At 41.3% G+C, this 23,788-nt stretch overlaps 1 protein-coding gene across 1 annotated transcript in view; it reads left to right on the top strand.

Moving 5' to 3' along the window:
* The window catches only part of SLIT3 (slit guidance ligand 3), an 815,836-nt gene that overhangs the window by 528,907 nt on the left and 263,141 nt on the right, over positions 1-23,788 (top strand). The window contains exon 5 of the mRNA XM_043985299.1: positions 15,925-15,996. Coding sequence (XP_043841234.1) covers positions 15,925-15,996 — 72 coding nt within the window. The remainder of the gene's footprint in view (positions 1-15,924; positions 15,997-23,788) is intronic.

Below are 23,788 nucleotides of genomic sequence, written 5' to 3'. Positions count from 1 at the left end.
TGAAATTTTATGGTGCTTTTAAAAAAGTGTCTCGTAATGTAAAAAGTTTGAAACCCCCAGAAGGCTCTTTCTGCCAAATCTTTTCTTTGCCTTCCGGGGCTAAGGAAACTTGGGAATGCAGCTGCAGTTAGGAGTTTAGAAGGAACGACTTTGTTGGCCCTGTCTGCTAACCACTCCGTTAACTAACTGGTTCCTCGCCTGGAATTAACTGGGCTGGTCTTTTTTCCAGATGCTGCCTCTATTGAAGTGGGCTAAGACCTGGCATGAGTGGACAGAGTATGGGGAGATGAACCAAAGAATCACAGGATCTTTGACCACTTAATTCAATGTCCTCATATTATAAAATAGGAAAGTACAGCCCCCAAAAGAGAGGGGAGTGACTTGCCCCATGTCACACAAGTAAATAGCAGGGTTGGGATTTGAACACAAGGCCACTGACTTCAGATTCAGAGCCCTTTCCACTCTTCCTGCTTCACTACTCAGGCTCTGTTCTGAGAATGAGTGTTGCTCAGCTAGGCGGCTGAAAGATCAGCAAATAATAGGATTGGGGAATGGAAAGAATTTTAGCAATCACCTATTGTAATCCCCTCATATTATAGATGAGTGAACTGAGGTCAGGAGAGGAGAAGCTAGCCCAGTATCCTCTGTGCCCCCTTCTCACTCACTTCATTTCCTTATGAAACATCTGAATCCCTGAGTTCTGGGAGATCTCAAAGGGCCAAGTTCTCTCAAAAATAACCTACAGTCAATCTAAGAGAACCCTCAGAGTCTTCATTCACCTAATGCCAGATTAACCTTATTACCTTTTTTGACAGGGTTATTAAACTGGCAGATCAGGGGAATAAAGTCTATAAAGACTATATTCTTTATCAAGTTATTCTTTATCTTTATGCTATTCTTGTTGCAAAGACAAGATGATATGGACTTGGATGATAGTAATTTTGGATAGATAGATTTAGGATTGATTGAATGGCTAGACCCAATTAGTAATCATTAATAGTTCCATGCCAGCTTGGGAAAAAAAAAAAGTCTGCAATGTAGTTCCCCAAGTATCTATGCTGGTCCTGTGTTGTTTAACATTTTTTTATCGATGACTTGGCTAAAGTCTTAGATGACTAACACGTTAAATGACAACACCAGCAAAACAAATAAATAAATGAATCTTAAGGTTCTATAACATTAAAGCTAATAGGTTTGAGTAGGTTGAAATTTAACAGGGGCAGCTAGATGGTGCAGTGAATAAAGTACCGGTCCTGGACTTAGGAGGACCTGAGTTCAAATCCGGCCTCAGACACTTGACACTTACTAGCAGTGTGACCCTGGGCAAGTCACTTAACCCTCATTGCCCGGCCAAACAAACAAACAAACAAACAAACTCAGTTCAAGCATCACTTTCTACATGAGGTCTTTCTTGATTCCCTTAGCAGCTAGTGCTTCCCCCACCTGAAGTTACCTTGTAGTAGATATGCTATGTTTATACATGCATGTACACACATATATTCATGTATATGCATGTGTATATTTTCTATATACTTATATATTTGTATACACATATACATGCATCCATACATATATCTTTATACATACTAAGTACTTAATAAATACTGTTGACTGATTCTGTGACATTGTAGCATGGAGAAAGAAATGGCTTGCTTAGTATCACACTGCTGGTTAGGGATAGAAGTATATATAAAACCCAGTCAAGTATTTTTTCCACTGGACCTCATTGCCTTCTCACAGCCTCCAAAGAACTGAGTGTGTTTTTGCTGTACTATCAGTGATGTTGGATGAGACCAAGACCACTGGGTATGAAATAAAAGACTGGGGAGAGGGGGTCATTAGGAAATGAATGGTAAGGGCAGATAGTTCTGTTTGGTCAAGTAATGCATTTCAGAATGGATCTTCCAAGTCTTCCAAACCCCATAAAATCCAAAGACCCAATCTTGAAGTGCCTTCTTATTTAACTGAATAGTGAAGTTAGGGGAATTTGTTGTCTTTGGCATGAGGATTGCTAGAGAGACTTCACATTTTTTCCAGTAATTCATTTTTCTCTCTACTGTTATCTGTTGTTAATTCTTGTGCTCATGTCCCTTATCTGCTGCCTCTCAATCGGACTGACCAGAAGTGGGACTTCGATTAAATATTCATGTTAACTTCAAAGCTGGTGGGAATCTATCAAGATAGATCAGTTTTTTACATAAATAACCAATAAAAAATTGCATTTATTCTCTGTTCATCAATAGCTGGGCATCCACAAGTGTAAGTTATTAGCAATAACTATAATTACTTTGAACTGAACAAATAAGTAGATTGAGGGATCATGAGGAGAAATGCCTTTCTTTAGAATTAATGCAGCTTAATGGCTTAAGCGCTAATATGCTTCATCTGATGTTGGGCTTTGAGAAGCCAGCCTTGTAGCTAAGAATACTGAGCTCCCGCTGAATAGCTTTACTGCTTGGATGGAAGATAATTTTCAGTCATTCTGAAGCTGCATTGATTTTATCGGCAGAAGGCCCTAGGATAGTGTTTCACCTTCAACACAGAGCCTTCACTCATTTAATGGGCTTCTGAAAAGTAACAAGAAGACAGAATGGGAATCACCTCGGACTGTAGCATTGCATCCAAATTTCCTAACAGCTGGACAGCTGGAATAAGTAATGCAGAAGGCTCCATTCTCACGGACAAAGTTTTGCCAGAGTCACTTCCTCAATGGGCCAAATGTCTTTTCCCAATTGGCCGATATCCTTAAGGTCAAGTCTACTTGCTTGAATCATCTGGATTATCTATGAACATGGATTGTCATGACCATAGATAACCAATAGAAAACTTTTCTTGTATTATCCAGAGATCAAGAAGAAAGATCCTAGCATGCTGAGTGGCCTCTCCCCTAGAAATAAATTTAATGGAGAATGTGGGCATGAGATGCACAGGATATGTATGGATGGGCTACATTATACTTTTTGATGACATAATAGCCATTGAAGTCTCTGTATATGTTTCATATTCCCCTGATACTTATTTGAGTCATTGTGTCACTTTAGCCACGTAAATTCATTTTGGTCAAAGGTTCTAAGTTGGGTAGTCCTCAGAAGCAAAGCTTTTCTAGATACATGGATAGGAATAGAGACGAGATCTGTGATTTCATTGATATAGGGAACATCTAGATGATGAAACTCCCCCTCCTTCTTGCGTCTCAGATCATTATAGGGTTACTTAGAACAGGGAGATGGTCAGTGACTTGCCTGGGGTCACACAACCAGCATGTGTCAGAAGTGGGGTACACAATAATAGATAGTCTTAAAAATACTTAATCAGGGAAAAATAGATGGGTCAGAGAAGAAAGAAGGAAGGAATTGGACTTTTGTAGCCCATCTAGACTAACTGCCCCTTTAAGGAACAAGCTCATGGAAATAGACTCATCCTTTGTCATTTAGAAAGTAGACATCAGTAGCAAAAAGAGATGGCAGTGTGACTGCAATAAAATGCCATTCAGCTAGCATGCAGGTTAACAAGGATAAACTTCCTTACAACATAGCCTCATGTTTTACCATGTCCATGGGAACAAGTTACCTTTTAGCTTTTCTCTGAAGTCAGATTCAGCAGCGTCTTGGTTCTGTTATTGAATCAAGGGGAGCAGTTTCTTGTATGTTCTGTCACTCGAGCTTCTTGGTAAAGCTTCTCTGGGGAAGAAACAATAACACAGGTGCAGGAAAAAGGTAAGCCATTCACAAAATCCCTCCGATGCCCCTAGATCTACAGAAATGAAACAAATCTAGATCATGTGCTTGAGTTCTACCCCCCAAAAAAAAGCCAGAGGTTGAGAGGAGGGGCATGGAAGGAGATGATGTCTCAAAACATTTGCTAATCACAAAATAAACAGATATCTATCAGGGAGTTGTTGATATGAAAGGCTTTTTCATGGCCAACTTCCCACCCTTAAGCGCAGAAGTAAATTGTCCAGTATTTTTGCCAGTGTATTATCAACCCACATAACCTACATCAACCTGTCTGTCTATTCACAGGAAGGTGAAAGGGAAAGCCAAGTTAGTTATCAGTGACGGGAATGACCACTGGCACAAGTTGAATTGTGAAGTGGTTGGGTGAGGCAGTACTCTGGGACACAGGACACGCTAACCCTTATTCTTCACAGTGTCCTTTCCCTTCCCAATTGATATATCTTCCCCTCCCCCGTTCACCCAGGATGGAGAAGATTCTATTTCCTAATTGCAGAGATGTTTGGCATGGAGATGGCTTTATGGAAGGAGAGAATACACAATTTGGGCCATTTCTCTAGAGAAGACAAGGGAACAAGGACTTTCTTTCAATTAATCAGCAAATGCCTGGCTCCAGGGTCTCGGCAAGAGGATTGATTTACATAAAGCCACTTCTGAAGATGAATTTGACTCCCCCTTACTCTTCCCCTGCCCAGCCACCATCAGGCATGTTAGTGGATTTCAGATTGACAGTGTCAGCCTCTACAATCAAATTAGAGATGAAAGCATCTGATGTCAGCCTGGGCAGGGGGAAGAAAGAGTGGGGGATGGGGGTGGGGGTTGTATGTAAGGCACAAAGGAGAAGAGATGAGGGAGCAAAGAACTCCTTTCATAAACCCTATAGGCAATATCTAGCCTTGGGGAAAATAAGGCAACTAGATTTGATTCTCCAAAACTCTGTGGCTGTACATTGCTGGCCTGCTAAATTGGCATGGCCCCTTGGGCCAGGTGAAGAACAAAGAGCATATCAGGTGTCTGGTTTCACCCAGACTCTTACCATTAGATTTTCCTATTTGGAAACAGTTCCAGGTCACAAGAATCACAACTGAAGCAAAAGCCCCCAAGCATGCTCAGTAGATGAGTCAACTGATTAACAAATATTTATTTACTGCCTACTATGTGTAAGGCTAAACTAGACTATAGCTGAAATGCAGACAAACCAGGCCATGCATATGTTAGTCCAGAAAGATCTTACCTTACTTGGGCATATAGTCAACTGGGCCAAAACTAGAGCAATGAGGCTAATGAGGAATTCCAAAGCCCCTATAATATAACTGTCCTAGTGCTAAACTGTGATAATCCTAGGGATTAGTAAGCAGACTGAAAAAAAATCTGCACTGGTACCATTTGTCAGAGATGATCAGTCAATTATAATGCTATTTCATGAACACCAAGAGCTGTTAGTTTGAATTGCATATGATAATTAAATGAATGAGGATAATATTTGCAATAGCATCCTTGGTTAACCCTGCTAGCCCCAGTTTGGTGGCTGCTTTGGAAAAGCGGATTCTGTGATTGAAGACAAGGAGTTTGATCTTCACTGATGGGAGAAGTGGTTAAATTACTGAAATTACTTGAGTTCTGGCTTTCCTGCATCCTGTATTAGCTTCATACTTCCTTGGCCTCTTGCCAAAAAAACCCCAAAACCCCCAAAACAAAACTCCAACATGTTCCATATTTAGAACCCATCAGATCATCCATGAAACCAAAAAAATTATTTCTCTTGACTAGGGACAAAGGATTATCCAGGGTACTCCTATGGGGCATCTAGAATGCACTTGTAACTCATAGCACTCATTCTCCCAGACCCCAGGCTGAGAACTGAAATCAGGATCTCTATCTGAATGCTGGCTCTGTGAAACCTTAAGCAAGTTACTTCCCCTCTCTGGGACACAGTTTGCCTTGTAAAAACAAAGGGATCAGACTAGGCTCCTTTTAAATCCAATAAACCTGGGCTCATGGTATCCAAAGCCAGAGAACCTAAGGCTCCTGGTTCTAATGTCAGTTCTAACACCAATTTAATAAGTGACCCTAGGAAATTTACCTTCCTTGGCCTCTTCTTCATTCTCTGTATCAGAGTGGTCACCCACCCAGATCTCTGATTCCCCTACGCCCCCACCCACCCAGTAAAGCTAAGAGAAAGCACAAGCCAAAACACTGGTGAAGCCAAATGTGTCCTCTCTTGAATGTGTCCTCTCCCTCCTATTCTCTCTGGGTTATTCTTCCGTTCAGTAACTTTTGAAAAGGCATAAAATTACGTGCCTGTTTGGAGGGGACAGTTCCCAGAAGTCTTCATCAGTTACTCTATTCCTGTACATCTTTTAAGAATGGGCATCTCTAGCTATTTCCCAACTCAGCTCCCAGGATGTAAATACTTTGAGGAAGTGCTCAGCCCAGTCCACACCCGCCTTTTGTCCTAGAGCAGAGATTCCAAAACAATCCTTCATTTGCTGACATAGCTTGCTTCTCCTCTCCCCAAGTCTTAGAGAGGAATTAGGACTATACATACCCAGCTTTGCTAACTACATTTGTTTTATGTTTCATATCTGGTCTGAGGGATTTGATCTTCTCTGGTGTAAAAGCTTCTCTGGTGTAAAATTCTACTTACATCCATGTTGTTGTCTGCCTTCTCGATTGTCAGGCAACTGATAGATATTGGATAAAAGCAAAACAAATATAACACCTAGTCCTAGTCTACTGTGGTTGCTGAAACCCAGCTGATCCTTGCTTCTCAGGTAAAAGTTTTTCCCACAAAGCCAAACTAGTCACCTTAAGATTTAAAAAAATAACTTCATTATGATGATATCTTGATGATAAATTTTATTTTCAGAGGAAGAGAAAGTACCTTTGGAAATAACCATGACCCACAGAGGATGTAGATCAGCTTTGGGGCTTCGCATTTTATTTTCACCTAAGAAAAAAGAAATAAAGAAGGGAAAGAAAGGGATAGAGGAAGGAAAAGAGGGAGAGATGGAAGTAGGGAAAGAAGAAAGAAAGCAAAGAAGGATGGGGAAGGAAGGAAGGAAGGAAGGAAGGAAGGAAGGAAGGAAGGAAGGAAGGAAGGAAGGAAGGAAGGAAGGAAGGAAGGAAGGAAGGAAGGAAGGAAGGAAGGAAGGAAGAAAGGACAGACTAGACAAAAGTCTAGACTCTCCCAGTCTAGCTGTAATTGCTAACCAGGCTTTGGATATGGGATGACATAATAGGTTCTGGTTGTTGAAAGAAACATTATGATAACTAGAAATAAAGGCTGACTTCAGAATCTAAAAGAACTGGGTTTAAGTTCTACCCCCTGACAAATACCAATAGTGTGACCTTTGGCAAGTCACTTACTGCCTTGGTGCCTCAGGCAAACTCTAAATGAGAGAAGAGTGGCAGATCTGGTATGTATGGAAAAAGTTCCCACACTGACAACTCCCTACACTAAAATCATGGTTCTGGACCCCACATAAAACAAAACACCATACTACACGTGCTGCTTTGGGGAATATAAATATGGGTCCTAGTATATTCATATATGTAATTGTATGTGAATTGTTACCTGCTTAAGCTGGTCGTGTAGGTATATTTTAATTAGTCATACAAGCTTGACATTTCATACTAAGGACCTTTGCTCAGCAGCTCATTAAACAACTGGATGGGATGACTTGGCCCTTTCTAATGAGTTTGCCTGAAAAGGCAAAATGGGGGGGGGGGGGGAGAAATAAAGCGAAATAAAGAAAGCATTGCTTTTGTTGACATCCTTCTTTCATTTAATAACTTTTTAATGTCACTGAAGCAGCTAGAGATGGAAACTCCTGCTGTTCCCTCTGCTAAAGAATATTCAGAAAGTAAGCTTTGGTGCATTGGGAAATGTTTGTTTCTTGTTTCCTGGTCAATCCTTTGATTCTCTGGCTCCCCAAGAAATGTAGGCTTCTTTGGGAATCATTTTGGGAGCTCTGCTGTATTCTCCCTTGGACAAAAGAAGCCCCATAATAGAAATGCAGCAGGAGAAATGGGGGCTTTGTCACTGGAACATGTGCTCTGGCCTCATTCAGCTTTGACAGTGACCCAATGGCAAAGATGTGATCTTGCTTATTAAGATAAATTGCCAGCAGGAGAGATTTACTTATTAGGATAAATTCTCAGTGAAGTTCACGTTGGAAAACCTCCTGAGGAGCCATTTCTCTCCTGAAAGTCCCTCATGCTGTTTAAGACAAAGGTGAGCAGAGCATTTTTTTTTTATTTTCTACTTGAAACACATAGTGATATGCAGCAGATTTATTGCTTTTTGGGGGGCAGGGGCGATAGATTTTTTTTTGAGATCTTCACATAGCTATCTATGGATGAATGGATAGAGTATTACCCTTCCTTCCTTCCTTCTTTCATTCCTTCTTCTATTCCTCCTTTCTTTCTTTTCTTCCTCCCATTTTTCTTCCCTTCTTTCCTCTTTCCCTCCCTCTTCTCCTTTCCTCCTTCTTTCCTTTAATTTCATTTTCCTCCCTCCCTTTCTTCTCTTCTTCTCCTTTCTTTTCTCCTTTCCTGTCTTCTTTCCTCCCTTTCCCCCTCCCTCTTTCCTCCCTTCCTATCTTCCTCATAAGTCTAAATCCTGTAAATCTATGATCATGGGATCCAAAACCAGAGAGTCCAGGGCTCCTAGTCCTAATGTCAGCTCAGCCATCAGTTTAATTAGTGACCCTAGGAAACTCACATTCCTTTAACCCTTCTTCCTTCTCTACATCAAAGTGGTCACCCACCCAGATCTCTAATTACTACCCCACCCCATGTAAAGCCAAAAAGCAATACTGGAACATTACCATCCATCTCCTATACTCTCTGGTTTATTCTTTTTTTTTTTCAGTGAATTTTGAAAAAAACTAATATCACATGCCTGTTTGGAAGGGACAGTTCCCAGAAGTCCTCATGAGTTGATCAATTGATTTCTGTGTATCTTTCCTAGCTCAACTCCCAGGATGTAAATACTTTGAGGAAGTATTTCCTCAGCCCAGTCCATACTTGTCTTTTGTCCTAGATCACCTATTTGAGAGCAAGCCTTCATTAGCTAACAAAGTAGTAGCCTGCTTCACCTTACCACAGGTCTTAGAGAAGAATTAGAACTGTTCTATACTTAAGTTGATACATGGTCCATCAATTCTCAGTCCTGCCACTCCTAACTTGGAGTCAAGAAGACCTGAGTTCAAATCCAGCCTCAAATTGTACTTACTAGTCGTGTGATCCCAGGCAAGTCATTTGATCTTTCTCAGCTTCAGTTTTCCTATCTATAAAATGGGAATGATAATAGTAACTGTAATACCTCACAAGATTGTTATGTGGACCCAGCAAGTTAACATATGTAAACCTTAAAGCACTATATAAATCTAGCTATTATATATTATATATAGCTATTATAATCAGAAATTGTAAGTCTTCAAATCACTTTCCCCGATAACCACTACACTAGCGAGCTGATTTCCTTATTGTTAGTTGGTGTACATATTTTTAGTGAACACAAATTTTGGACCAAGTCAAAAGGAATTTGGAAGGTCAATAAATCTATTATTGCCACCCCAAGTTGTAGAAGTAATTCCATATAAAAAAGTCCATTATTTCAAAATTTTAATATCCTTTTGGATGGAGGATGATGAACTGAATTTACTCCTCTCTAGTTTTCCATTGTATCTATTGTGTTGCAAACACAGAAGATGAGGTGAAGATGAGAGTGCAGTAGAGACAGAAGAAGAGAATGGAATGATCCTGCCTTGTATGCCATAGTCAGCTCCCCTTGTTTCCTTAGCCCTTCATGCCTTCTTTGCAATCACTAATACCTGCATCCTGGCTGGTGTATCTCTCAGGATTATTCTGCTCAGTCTAAAGATTCTTGCTAAGGCAGAACTCTTGTCCCCCAGGTCCTCCTGCCATCTAGTCCAGTCTTCTGTCAGACTCTCCCAGTCCAGATCTCATCCATTTCCCCAAGAAAATCAGAAGTAAAAATTAAATCTTATCTCTAAGGTTCTTCTAACAATAGCATCCTGTAGCTGTGTGGTTCTGTACAGAAAATAAACAAAGGGGGATTTTCTTCCCCAAGATCTTTTCCCCTCAGATTTAATTGAAAGAATTAGCAGCACGTTTGTGTTTTGTTCAATATAGGAACTGTTAAATCTCAATCTCTTTCCCCTTATCCTTTCTCCTGACAAAAACCACATGTGCTCACACACACATGCACCCCTAACAATCATAACATGAAAGTCAATGGGATGAACTGGCCCATAAAATGGAGGAGGGAGGCAGAATGAATTAGAAAGCAGAATCAAATAATATGTTATTTGAAGAAATACACTGGAAACATAAAAATTCATACAAAGCTAAAAGAAAGGGCTAGCATAGATTCTGTTATGACCGAGGATAAGTTAAAAAACAGAAGTGGCCATCATGATCTAAGACAAGGAAAAATAAAAATAGACATGACTACTTGTGGATATCACTCAGTCAATAAGCATTTATTTAAGAAACTACTATATGTGAGACACTCTTCTAGGTCCAGAGGATATAAATGCAAAGAATGAGGAAATCTCTATTTTCAATGAGCTTATATTCTAAGTATTGCAGTAACTTTTGTGAACCTTGCTAATCAGAAGAAATTCTCTAGAATAAAGACAGTGCCTTCCTCCCTCTTCTTCCCTCCCCCCTCCCCCACCACTAGAAGAGAATCTAGCCCTTCTCCTCTCTCAGGGACTTGAATAAGCAAGGAAGTAGGTGTTTTCTCACGACATAACCTCTTCCATCTGTACTCTACATATCAGTAATGGGAGAGTTCAAGGTTGGAGTGAGCCTTCCTTGTCAGTAGAAATCCATAGCTTTGATGTGATTGTGGAAATTGTCTTTAAAAGTTGGAGAACTCCCAACTTTCCCCTACTATTTCCCAAAATTTAGAGAACTTGCTAAAACAAAACAAAACCTAACCTAACTCCACATTCTCTTTCTTGACCAGGATATATAAGCACCAGAGAGGTCCCAGCTCCAGGCTATACTGTATTAGGCTACCCTGCCCCTGGAGTGAGGAAAGATACCCTATATATTAGCAGCTCAATAGGGAAGCAAAATGCTATAGTAGAAATAATGCTGAAACTGGAGTCAAATCCTGCTTTTGTTTCTTTTTGTTTGTTTCTTCCCCCCTCCTTTTTTTCTTTTGTTTCTTACTGAGGGTAGGAACTTGGACAAATCATTAATGCTTAGGGGCACGGTTTCTAAATTGTAAATTGAAAGGTTTGGTTGAAATGACCTCTACACTCCCTTCCAGCTCCAAAACTTCACCAATTCTGCCTACTTACTACACAAGTTGTCATTTTACTTGGATAGGATTTCTGGGGACAGTGAGTCTGATCTGGCCAGGTGTGACAGCATAGTGCAGTAAAAAGAGCACTGGATTTACAGCCACTTCGTTTACTTGGACCTCAGTTTCCCCATCTGTAAAATGAAGGCATCGAAATAGATGTTCCCATGATTCTGTAAGTGTCCTATTTCTGGACAAAGAGAGGAAAGATATTCAGATTATCGTATGGACTTCCAAGGGGCAAAAGCGGGGGGAGGGGAAGGGGATTGAGATGGTGCAGGGAATGAGATGGGAGACAGACAGGCAGCAGCAGAGGGTGGGAAATGTCTTTTACTGATGCACCGGGGACAATTGAGGACTGATATTATGGGGAGGGCTGCGGGAAGCACTTTACAGCAGCTACACTGAAACTAGACAACCTTTCAATCCATTTATCAAAGTGTCTACAGTTCCCGTTTCAAGGCAGATGAAGCAATAATAAATTTGTGAAGAAAGTTAATCTGTGTCCAAAGCATTTTAGTAAATTAAAAAGAGGGGGGGCAGACGGGGGATATATTGGTTCTTGCCAACTCCGATTTGACTTACTGTCTCCTTAATAAGTTCTCCCTGGTCTTGTATTTTTGGATAGAATAATCAGTCGGTTAATCATTTTCCGGAAGCTAAAGAATGCTCTCTAGCTAATGCAGTTCTGGATTCTTCCAAGACTTTAATCATTTTTAAAATGTACTGAATCCCTTTCCCCACTTTCCATTGCAGTAAGCCCATTTCCTAGCCCCCTCCTTTAGGCACCTGCAAAGAGATTGCCCCTTGTCCGTTATTCACTTACAAAGACTACTTTAGGCTCATAGAATCATATATTGAGAGAGTTGAAATTAATCTTGGAGATCATCTGGTCCAGTCGCTCCCATTTTACATGTAAGGAAATTGAGACCCAGAGAAGTTAAGTGATTTGCCTAGGGTCACCAGCTAGTAGGGTGCTCCCCGAGTTTTTCTGCTCTTCTCTCCATGAAACACCCTTGCCACCAAGGGTGAGGCACTAAAAAGCTTAGCAGGCAATTGTCCAAAAATAGTCTTCCTGGGCAAAATGGATAGAATTTGTTATTTTTATTTAAGCATCGGTTAAAAGTAGCTTCCGTGGTCTTTCTCAAGGCTGGTGCTCCATGATGGCTCACTGTTTTGGAATCAAGCTGAGATAAACATGCTATTATTAGTGGCCATCACAAAGGCCAGGCTATAATTATGAAGGGATGGTTACAGAAAATGAAGCCTATAGCCCTGAACTTTTCTCCCCACCACATCAGTAACCCCCTTACAGCTGTCAGTTTGTCAGACCAGTAGAGGTATTTATGAAATCAATAGACAATCCTGCAGATTGATGGCAGTGCTATTGTTATCCAGAGAAGAAGAGCTCAATGGAAAATAAAATTAATAAAATTTACAAGCAGATTGTCATAGGGAACAGATGAATTTCCTACAATTTCCTGTTTGGCTGGACTTGAGTGGGGGGAGTGATGCTGGGGCGGTAGGAGTGTAAATTAGGCTCATTAGCTATGAATAGAGCTCAGCTGGGGGGATTTGATTCCAAAGGTGATCTTCCACAAGAAGATATTTTGCAAAAACCCAGTGTGAACTTTGTTGGGCCCTGACTTCTTCGTGAAGCTCAGAATTCTGTTCGTGTGGGTGTCTTGAATTCAGCCTTTGTATAAGCTCACTCTCCTTTCCCCAGTAACTTCACCCCAACTCTCCCTCTTTTCTACAGCTTAGCCCTTCTTCCAGAGAGCTAATTAGCCCAAATGACATCTGCCCTGTGGTGTTCCTGGCCGCACAATGTTCCTTCATTGCCTGCTCCAAATTGAGGGTCTAAGTGTTTACTCTGAAGTAGCCCCCATAACCTGCCCTTCGTATCCTTTGTATTCTCCCACCAGTTTAATGATCTGCTTTTAGCCATTTGGGTGCCTCAAGTCCCTCTTTGTAGTGGAGGAAACAGCAAGAACAAATATAGGAGGCTGTGGGGTGTGCTGTTTTTCAGGTTGGTTAGGGAGGTCAGCCCCTGTTTGACCAGGGTTGAAAAGAGGTTCGTCCCCTAACAGTCCAGTCCCGTCTGTGAGTGTCTGAGTGAAAACAATTGTGACTGCTGGGAGCTCTGGGTGTAGACTGGATGACTGGGAGAAATTGAATTAGTTTGATGACAAGAACTCAGTCCCCCTTTCTCCTTGGGCCTGATGGAAAACAGAAGAGTGCCCTCAGTGACACTTTCTGACCCCTAGTGTCATCATGGGTTTTTGTTCAGGGGCCAACTCCAGGCTGGAGCCCTACTCATTGAATCAAGCTGGCCTGGGGGAGGCTGCGGTGGAACTCATTGTAAGTCCAAATTGACTTACACAGTCGCAGAATAAAAGGAAAATGGATTTGAGATGGTAAGCCCCCTAACATTGCACCCCAGAAGTCACAATGACCTATGTCTACCATCCAAGACCCAAAACTGAATTCCTAGCATGAGCAGTGCCTAGCACAATGAACATATCTAAAAGTGGTTCCAGTGAGAATCATTTGGACATCTGATACATCTCAGCACCTCTCTCTCTATGGGAGAAAGAAGGTCGTTTGTTTCTCTCACTTTTCCTCTTTTTCTTCCATACCTTTTGAGGTTACTGTTGTTATTAAAAGGGGTAAAAATAGCAAGGTTTCAATGAAGGTTGATCACTGTCATTTGAGGAGCAGGATCCCCTTCCAGGCGTATCTGGATAGAGTTTTGCTTATTTTTTTTTTGAAAAATCAATGAATTTTAATTGGGAAATCAGAGATGACTGTTTACATCCTTCCATCAAAGAGTAGCAGGTTTTCACCCAGAGACTTTGGTAACCTGTCTTTATTGAAGAATCTATGGTGGTTAGGACATGGCACACATTCTGGTAGGGTCACCCTCTTTATAGAGTTTACATGTAAATCTGATAGGTCTGTGCTGAGTGATTAAAGGGAAAAAGCAGAAGAGTCTGAAGAAGGCCTAGAGTCTAGGCCCAGGTTCGACAAGTCACTTAATCTCCCTAATCCTCACTGGGAAAAGAGGCATGGGAAGCATTATGACCAGAGGGCTAGTCTGGGATTCTGGAAGACCTGTATTCAAGCCCCACCTCTGACATATGTACTGGTTATGTGACCCTGAGTAAGTCACTTAAACTCTTCCACCAACTATGTGAAACTTTGACTTTGAGATATATTGCTGATCTGCATCAGCAGAGGGATTTTCCATACCAAGAGTTCCCCAGAACAAAGAACCCGAGGTCACAGGTCCAGACTTCCTCTCAAAAGCTAGAAAAAACAAATAAACTGGAATAATAACATCAGTCCTGACCAAGGATCAAAATGAGGTAACACAAAATCACTTTAGAAAATGTAGAGTGCTGTACAAATCTAAGATGGTATTATGACTATTGAGTTCTTTTAACTCTCCATTGAAATGTAAAGCAGGTGTCATGGTGGATGGAGCTTTGGATCCAGAGTCAGGAGACCTGGGGTTTGAATGCCACTTCAGACACTCATTAACTGTGTGGACCTAGGCATATCACTTCACCTGTCTGAGCCTGGGTCTCTTCTTTTCTAAAATGAGAGGACTGGACTAGATTATTTCTAAGGTTCCAAATTTGATTCCACAGATGACAGACACTGCTGTTGACTAAAAATGCTTCTTGTCTGTATTCCATTCCTACCAATACCCCCAGTTATTTTTCAATTCATGTAAAATAAATTTCTTATTCGCTTAGCTACATACACAGCGGGTCCACCCACTCACTCCTCTGCCCCAGGACAATATAAGCTCCTTGAGGTCAGGGACTGATTTCACATTTATCTCTGCATTCCCCGTGCTTCACACAGTGCCCGCTGCATCGTAGGTATTTGGGAGGTGCTTCCTGAATTGAATTCTTTCAAAATATGTTGTGTTATTCTTAGGAAAAGCAACTAAGACCTCATGGCCATGCTCATAGATAGAGGGTAATAGTCCTAGGGAACTCTGCACTTGGTGGGAGTCAAGCTACTAGACTAGCCATCCGTTATCCGCCTGAACGGAACGCCATTAGCCACGTTTAGCGCTAGCTCAGCTGCCACCATGACCTCTTCATGGGGCAGGTTTGCTGAAATGCTATTTGAATTCATCATTCTTGTCAATGAGAAAAGTCAGGAGTCGGGGCTAGGAAAATGGGGGTAGAGGGAATGTGTCTGGGGGAGGCATCTTGATATTTTTTATCATCTTTGCTCTGTTACTTGACAATCCCCACTCAGATGTGTCTGCTGAATACTCCCCACCCCCACACCCCCAACCTTGGCTGCATGGTAACTGTCATGGGCTGCCTGTATCGAGGTGGTCCTTCACCAGCAGCCACCAGAGGCTAAGAATATCCAGCAGGTCGATTGTCTTTGGCAGCTGCTATGTTCTCGTTCCAAGTGACAAAGGAAAAGTGGTGAGATTAGTAAAAGACAGGGGAGGCGGGGATGAGGAGGGCTAAAGGCTGTCAGGGCAGCAAGGGGCCCACACTGGGAGGTGGAATAAACATGGAACTGGGTGCCTGGTATAACAAATAGTTCAGCAGCTCGTGGCCTGGAGGTGGGGGACCACCCACACTGTGCGACCAGGGGAGGCAAAGCTATGCTCTCTGCCTGGTAACCATTTCAACAAAATGCTGTAACTTACAGAACAATGTGGATGTTGGGTTGCTGAGCCAAAGACTAAACAATCTGGAAAACACTTTTGATTGTGGCTAAAGACGCCAGGGGTTTTGTTATCTTAATGTGATGCAGATAAAGCAGAGGCCTTGGTTATTCACTGGATGCTTTTCTCCCCTTGTTTAGAGATCTGAGCGAGAACCAGATTCAGGGAATCCCAAGGAAGGCTTTCCGAGGCATCACTGATGTGAAGAACCTGTAAGTGATGTTCAAATTATTTGTTCTCCTGACGAATGTCCTTTTCTGCTGTGGGTATGAGAAGGTCATTGAAAACTCAGGGTACTGGGGGTAGGGGACGGGAGTGGGGGAGGAGTTGTACTTATATCCATGCATTTGTTTGACATTTATTAAGTATTTGTGGTGCGCCAGGTACTGTGCAAGTTTCTGGGAATACAAAGGTGAAAAATAATACAGTCCTTCTTCTCTTATAATGGGGAGATAGCATGTATATCGGGAGTCTTTTATACTTGAGACCCCATGAAAATAGATTCTTCAGGGCTTTTTAACAAGTGGTCTCCAAAGGCTGTACCTCATTCCACAGCAGGTATACCAGGTCAGATTTTGCAGGGTAGGGTGTCATTGTTTACCTCTTCCCTCATCACCTGGGAAACATGTCCCAGGGCCTTGAAAGTTTTACTTGCCCTTCTACAGGAGGGGAGGTAGCATCCGTGACCAGATCAGTTGCAGTGGCCCAGTATCAAGAGAATCACATGACCCCCTTTGTCAAGGGAGTCTCCTTCAGTCCAACTCCTTATCATCCCCTCTCGACCATTTCTTTCATGTTTCTCAGGGTGATTTCGCAAGTGTCTCAACTTGTCGAGCTGACTACAGACACTTTCTGAGTTCTTCTGCGTTGTCTGCCCAAGCAACTGTTTTCCATATGTGTAGAGTACATATGTCAGGTTTGGAGATGAGCACTGAGAAATGGTCTGGTTTCCATAGACAAATATTTCTGCCAGTTGGCATCCCCACGATTCAGGGGCAGAACACTCTACTTCCAGGGATGAGTTTTTTATGACTCCCAACTGTCACTTTCCCTATAATTAATGTAGAGATTTTCAGTTTACAGAGATCCACTAGGGAAGTGATAACTTCCAGATTCATGTTATCAGCCCCTACATTGCTGAGAAAGATATTGCTAAAGGTTTAGAGCAAAGTTGGTATTTTACATACAGGCTAAGATGAAAAAATGAAAGCAAGAGATGTTTCAAGGTGGAAAGTAGAGGTATTCTTGGTAATAGTACACCCATATGTACTACTGGGGCAAACAGTAGCTATGTAATCCTGGGCAAGGAATTTACCTATGTCTGCCTCGGTTTTCTTATCTGTAAAATGGGGATAATATTATCACCTTCTTCCTAGTATTGTTGTGAGGATAAAATGAGATAATAATTGTAAGGCACCTAGCACAGTGCCTGATGCATAAGTAAGTACTAGATAAATATTAGCTATTATTATTATCATGCCATTACTATCATTTGGAGAGAACCAAGACTGGGTGCCAAAAGAGAGGTTTACAGCCAGAGATATATAGATCAGACATAAGAAAAAAAATTGTTCTACCAGTTGCTTTCTTTTACAATTTCCTAGTATAGAAAAATATAAACTTACAAGTCAAATAAATTTATAACAACAACAATACCTGGCATCTTAAGGTTTAGAAAAGGGAAAAAAGGGTTTACAAAGTACTTTCCATTTCTTAACACATATGATTCTCACAACAAGCCTATCATGGAGGTGCTATTATTATTCTTATTTTACAAATAAGGAAACTGAGGCATAGAGTTAGAAATGATCTCAAAGATCATTTAGTCCAACCTCTCATTTAATAGGTAAAGAAAATGGAGCCCAAAGAGGGGATGTTACTCCCCTGAGATCTGAGATCTACTTAATGTCAAGGCTAGACTTAAGTAATATTATTTACTTCCATACAAATAATAAGCAAAAATTATGTACTGCAACCATTTCTAAGCAATGCCCTAGAACTAATCATTTCAGTTTAAGTACTTAGTAAACCGATAACGATCTGTCAATCATCCTCGGTCTTGCTGAGCCTACGTAGCATCACTAGTATCTTGGCAGTCACTCCAAGGCTGCAAGAGAGAAAGAGTCTTTCCGCATCTGAGTACAAAGTTTACTTCAAGAGCTAACCATACATCCAATACACTCTATGGCCCAGATTTTCCCCTCTTCTTCATAGAGAAGAAGCAGTAAATGGCCTCTCTCTGGGTTACACTTGGGGGTTGGAGAGAAAGGCCATTACTAACCAACTAATCAAATTAAAAGAGGCCTACCCTTTTGATCAATTTGTCAATAAATACTTATTGAATGGCACCTAGTACATGCTGAAGCAATCTGCTGGGTCCATTGGGAGTGAGATAATATGCGACCTTTGCCCAAAAGGCACTGGCAGTCTAGACATATGAAAAGATAGCTAAGAACATAAGGCAGGGCAAGAGGTATCATTTTTTGAGATGCAGCTACTTAGGACTATAGGAATTTAGCTAAGAAAAACATCAGTTTGGGTTGAGACAGTCAGAGGAAGATTCCTGGAGAAGGTAGAATTTGAGCACTCCTTTTAAAAATGGGTACAATTGAGGAAAAACAAAATGAAGAATTAGACTTATCCATGTTGGTCTAATGCAAAGAGACAGACAGATGGATGGATGGTTGGATGGATGCATAAAAACATGGATAGATAGATGGATAGATATGTAGATAGATAGAAATATACACACATACATAATCCGCATACCTATAATACATATACACATACACACACCTGTAGCTACATATGTGTATATATATATACACAAGTATATGTGTATGCATGTATATTTGCATATATACATATATAGTCAAAATACGTAAGTTTCGGAAAAAGCAAGCAAACCAATTTGACTGCAGTGTGTCAAAAAACAAAGTTGCAAAAGTAATTTGGAGTCAGATTGTAGAAAGTCTCAAATGTTAAGCTTAAAGTTTTTTATTTTATCTTCTTGGCACTGGGGAGCCATTGAAGGCTTTTGAGCAGGTGGGTGTGATATGATGAAATCAGATTTGGAAAGATTACTCTGTCCAAATCCTGTAGGATGGATCTGAAGGATAAAGAACAGAAGCAATGAGACTAAGTTGAAGATGATTACAGCTGTGCAGGCAGAAAGTGATAAAGATCAGTACTAGGTTAGCAGCATCAGGGAGGAAAGGGTGAGATGGATGTTAGAGATATTTAAAAAGAAAGAATTAACAGGATTTAGTGATTGGCTGAATATGAGAACTAGGAAGAGGGAGTGGATTCAAAGATAAATCTTGGGTTCTTAGCCTGAGGAACAGGAAGAATAATGATAGTACTACTCGATAAAGTGAAGAAGTTAGGAGAGGCTGGTCTGGGGGGAGATACAGATTTGATTTTAAACCTAGTGAGTTTGAGGGGACAGTGGGACATATAGTAAAAAGGCAAATCCAAATGATACCAACAAATACTTAAGGCCACCTAGAGGGCACCAAGGCGGTGGATTTAGATTCAGATGCCCCAGCCCTGCCACTTACAACCTAAAAGACCTTAGACAAATCACTTCCGCTCTCTGTGCCTCACTTGTCAAATCTGCATGATGAGGGGGTTGAGCCTAGATGACCTTTGAAGTTCCCCCAGCTCTCAATCTATGATCGTATGATCTTGGGAAGACGCTAAGCTTGGAAGGAGACACATGCCCAGTGCTGCTTCTGACACTTTCCGTGCATCATTTCTTCATCTGCTAAACTAGAGATGAGATGCCCCACCCTACCCCCACACAAACAAAATAATTACTCTATAATTTTGAATGGCAGTGTCCAGTAGACAGCTGGAGATGCTGGACTGGAGTTTAGCAGAAATGTCAGTGCTTAAGAGAAAAGATCTGGGAGTCATCTACACAGAGGTCAGCATTGAAGCTATGAGAGCAGATGAGACCTTTGAGGGGAAGGCTTTATAAGGCATGTCCTTCATAAAATATTGGAACTGGTAGGGACTTGAGACATCCTCCAGTCTAATATGCTCATTGTATAGATAGCTAAGCAAAACAAAATTTGGACAGCAAAATTCCAAATTTATATATATATATATATATATATATATATATATATGACTTATGAATTATCCTTTGCTATAGATTATTCATTTCACTGTTGTCCTTCAACTCTGTGGCTAATTAAGAGCTATGTGTATTTGTTACATTTTTTTTAAGTGGGAAGGTTCTGTTTGCTCATCTTTGCATTTATTGTCTTTCTCCAAGAAAGAGAAAGGTATAAGTGCCCCCATTTCACAGAAAAGAAAATTAAGACCCAAAGTAATTTAACAATTAGACCAAACTTTAACAGGAAAAGGAAGCCTAGAATTCTGAGCCCAGACTTCCCTCCAGACTCCAGTGTGTTGGGAGATTTAGGATTGTCATTGGCCTCTTCCATTGATCATTTCTATGAACCCAAGTTGGCAAAGAAAATAATTCAAGGAATGATTAGTTAGAAGCAGCTGGTAACACAGTGGAAAGACCACTGGACCTGGAGTCAGGAAAACCTGAGTTCAAATCTAGCCTCAGATGTTTAATAGCTGTGTGACCCCAAGCAAGTCACTTATCCTCTCTTTGCCTCAGTTTCCTTAACTGTAAAGTGGAAATAAATAATAGCACCTTCCTCACAATGGTCTTGCAAAGTTCAACTGAGACGGTATTTTTAAAAGCATTTAGAATAGTGCCTGGCACATGGTAAGCACTATATAAATTTTTATTCCCTTCCTTTCCCCTCAAGAAAGCAAGTAATACAGCAAGAAGAAGCAGACTGATTCAGGTTAAGTTAGTATGGGTATGAAATATCTTTGGAAACCCCTCTATTTTTCCCAGGGCTAAGAGAAAGGATGTAAAAGATGTTTGTATGCAGTGGGAGCATGGTCACAAGAGTAATGGGGGAACCAATGAAACTTTGAGTGTTGCCTCCCAGCCACAGGAAGGAAGCCCCTAATTGCTTCCTGCTTCAAAGGAGAGGGGAGAGAAAGCAATTAACACGGAATGCCACTCAGCAATTACTAAAGGACAGAGCTGTTTTGTGGACAGCACTATCCTTTTTGCTGCCTGGCTAGAGAAAGGAGATATGGTGAATTTAAATAGAAACAGAGACAGACACACAGACACACACACATATGTCTTGGTGAAATAATGAGCTCCCTTTGCTTCGTCCTCTATGCAGACTACTCTGAAATCTGTATATCCAACCTTGGTCTTATCTAGGCTATCCCCTATGTATACTGCTTCTTAAAGTCAATTCATAAAATCCCTGGCATTCTTTGAGGCTTATCCTAAGTGACATCTCCTAGTCCATTCTAATCCCCCCCCCAGTTGTTATGCCCTCCTTTCAGAAATTCTTCTGCATATGCTTTGTATTTGTTTTTAATAATTGCTATCTTTATGTTGTAGCCATACTTTTTCAAAGTTAATCAAAGGTCAAATAATTTAAGATAGTCCACTAATCTACATGTAATAACATTTTACCTGGTAAATTGAGGAGGAGGTGGTGGAGGAGAATCATTTGGGATAGTATGATATGGGGAGAAAGGGCCATATGCTTTATATTTTAATGTCAAAGCATATGATTGCCCTCCCCGCTAAAATGTAAGCCTCTCAAGGTGAGGAATTATTTGCTTTTTGTCTTCTTATCCCCAGTGCTTGGCATAAAGCCTGTAGCACATAGCTCGAGAAACCTTCCCAGGGAGAAAGAGAGAGATGAATAGTCTCTCTCATTTAGCATGCATTTAGTAGGCGCCTCCTGCATTCCAGGCACTGTTCTAAGTGCCGAGAGTACACAGGAGATATACAGACAAGGAAAACAAAGAGAGATGGTTAGCTGCAATCCAGCCGAAGACTAATAAGAAAAATATAAAAACTGACACAGAAAATTTCAGAAAGCAAAACAAAACCGTCCATCCAGCCCTAGCTCTCCCAGCAGTCATGTTTCCCTCTATTTTTCAGTCTCCATTTACTCAGGGTGTGCAGGACAAGCATTCCAGAAGGGAAAATCAATAACCCCTGTCTTTGCCAGCTAGTAGAATTTGGAATTGACTGTTTGAAAACAAAGCTGGTCAGGCCGCCTTTGTGTTTTCTAGTTAGTCTGTGTTGCCTTGCTGCCCGTGCCGGCCCCTGTGCTTCCTGAGATTAATGGGAGCTGTCTCTGCCCCACTGAGCATGATGTAATCTGTGTGTGTGTGTGCAGAGACATGTGCATGGAGATAAACCTGGACAAGCACCCTGTTACCAGCTCCACTCACCTTTAGCATTCTCTCCCTGGTCTATCTCTGCAGTGATCCTTAGTGAATTTAATTCCTGTTGCCAGGCCTTAGCAAGGGTCTGGGATGGATCAGAGAAGGAGACATTACTTAGAGGTGCATGAACATTCCATCTCAGGAATGGTACCGTGGCTTGTGAGATTACAAGCCAGCCCTGAGGAAGCTGCATCTGGCTGTAATGTATAGTGGAAACTGTTTAGATGAGTAAAGTCAGCTGAACATAATACTTCTCAAGGAATCTTAAGCCTAGACAACCATCTCTCCACTGCATATAATACAAGATGTAATGATCAGAAGAAATGCTTAAGGATTGGTCTGAACCTTGTTCTAACAAGGAACAGCATGGGAATACAAGTTTGACAGGATACCTCGCCAAGAGACCCCTGAGATCCTAGCAATGGAGCCATTCCAAGCTGAAAGGAACCTCAAGGGTCATCTAAGCCATCATCCCAAACAAACCTCCTCTCAAAGACCTCTCATGAGGGGAAAATTCATGACCTCCTGAGACAGCCTGTTTGACTTTGGCATGGCTCAAACTGTTCTTCATTATGCTCACAGAATCATGGACTATTAAAGCTAGAAGGGACCTTAAAGCCAACAATATGCTTCCCTGTAATTTCCATTTATTGGTCCTAGTTTGCCCATTTCAAGCCATGCAGGATAAATATAATCCCTCTTTTATAAAACAACTCTTCGAATATTTGGAAACAGCGATCATGTTCCCCCCAATTTTCTCTTCTTGAAATTAAAACATCCCTAGATCCCCCAACCAATATTACATTTATGCAGTGATTTTAAGGTTATAAAGTGCTTTATATAAAGCTTAAGTAACAATTCTTTTGCTGTAGGGGCAGCTAGGTGGCACAGTGGATAAAGTACCAGCCCTGGATTCAGGAAGACCTGAGTTCAAATCTGACCTCAGACATTTGACACTCTAGCTGTGTGACCCTGGACAAGTCACTTAAACCTCATTGCCCCTGAAACAAAAAGAATTATTTTGTCTGAGGTGAGAAGGAGGGGGATCAGTTTCAGTGGTAGCATAGAGAATTGAGGAGATGGGTAAAATGGCAGGAAAGAGGAGAATCCCACATTGGGGTAGGAGGGTGAGTAAGGAGAGGAAGAGATGGTGTTGAATCAGGTGCAAATGACAACCACAGGTACATTCATCCTATGAGAAATTTCCTTGTCTTCCCCACTGTTAGTGCTTCCCCTTTAAATCACCTTATGGTTATGTTATATATTCTTATGTGAGTGCATGTTGCTTCCATGATAATAAGCCCCTTGAAAGCGGGCACTGTTTCATTTCTGGTCTCTGTATCCCTAAGAACCTTACATAGTGCCGAGCACATAGTAGGCACTTACCAAATACCTAATTTAATGTCTTATTTAATTAAATGCCTGATGGAAGGAAGATGATCAGACACCCAAACCAACCATCTTGCCTCCACAGGAATTGTAGGTGGGGATGAGCCCCTATGAGAGGGGTGTCTTAGCAATAAGGGAGATGAGGCTGAGTGACAACAGAGCAGAATCACTGTATAGTAGAGAGAACTGAATGGGAAATCAGGTGAGGAAGCAGGGTTATTCTGTCCAGTGGAGGACCATGAAAAGTGGGGATATTGGTTTTTGGACTGCCATTGGGGAAGAAGCAAGGCTCTTATGTAATCTTATCCTGGAGAAAAG

This window comes from Dromiciops gliroides, chromosome 2 (genome assembly GCF_019393635.1).
Source record: "Dromiciops gliroides isolate mDroGli1 chromosome 2, mDroGli1.pri, whole genome shotgun sequence".
Lineage (NCBI taxonomy): Eukaryota > Metazoa > Chordata > Mammalia > Microbiotheria > Microbiotheriidae > Dromiciops > Dromiciops gliroides.
Note: the sequence above shows the minus strand (reverse complement) of the source record. Positions and strands in the feature narration are given on the sequence as shown.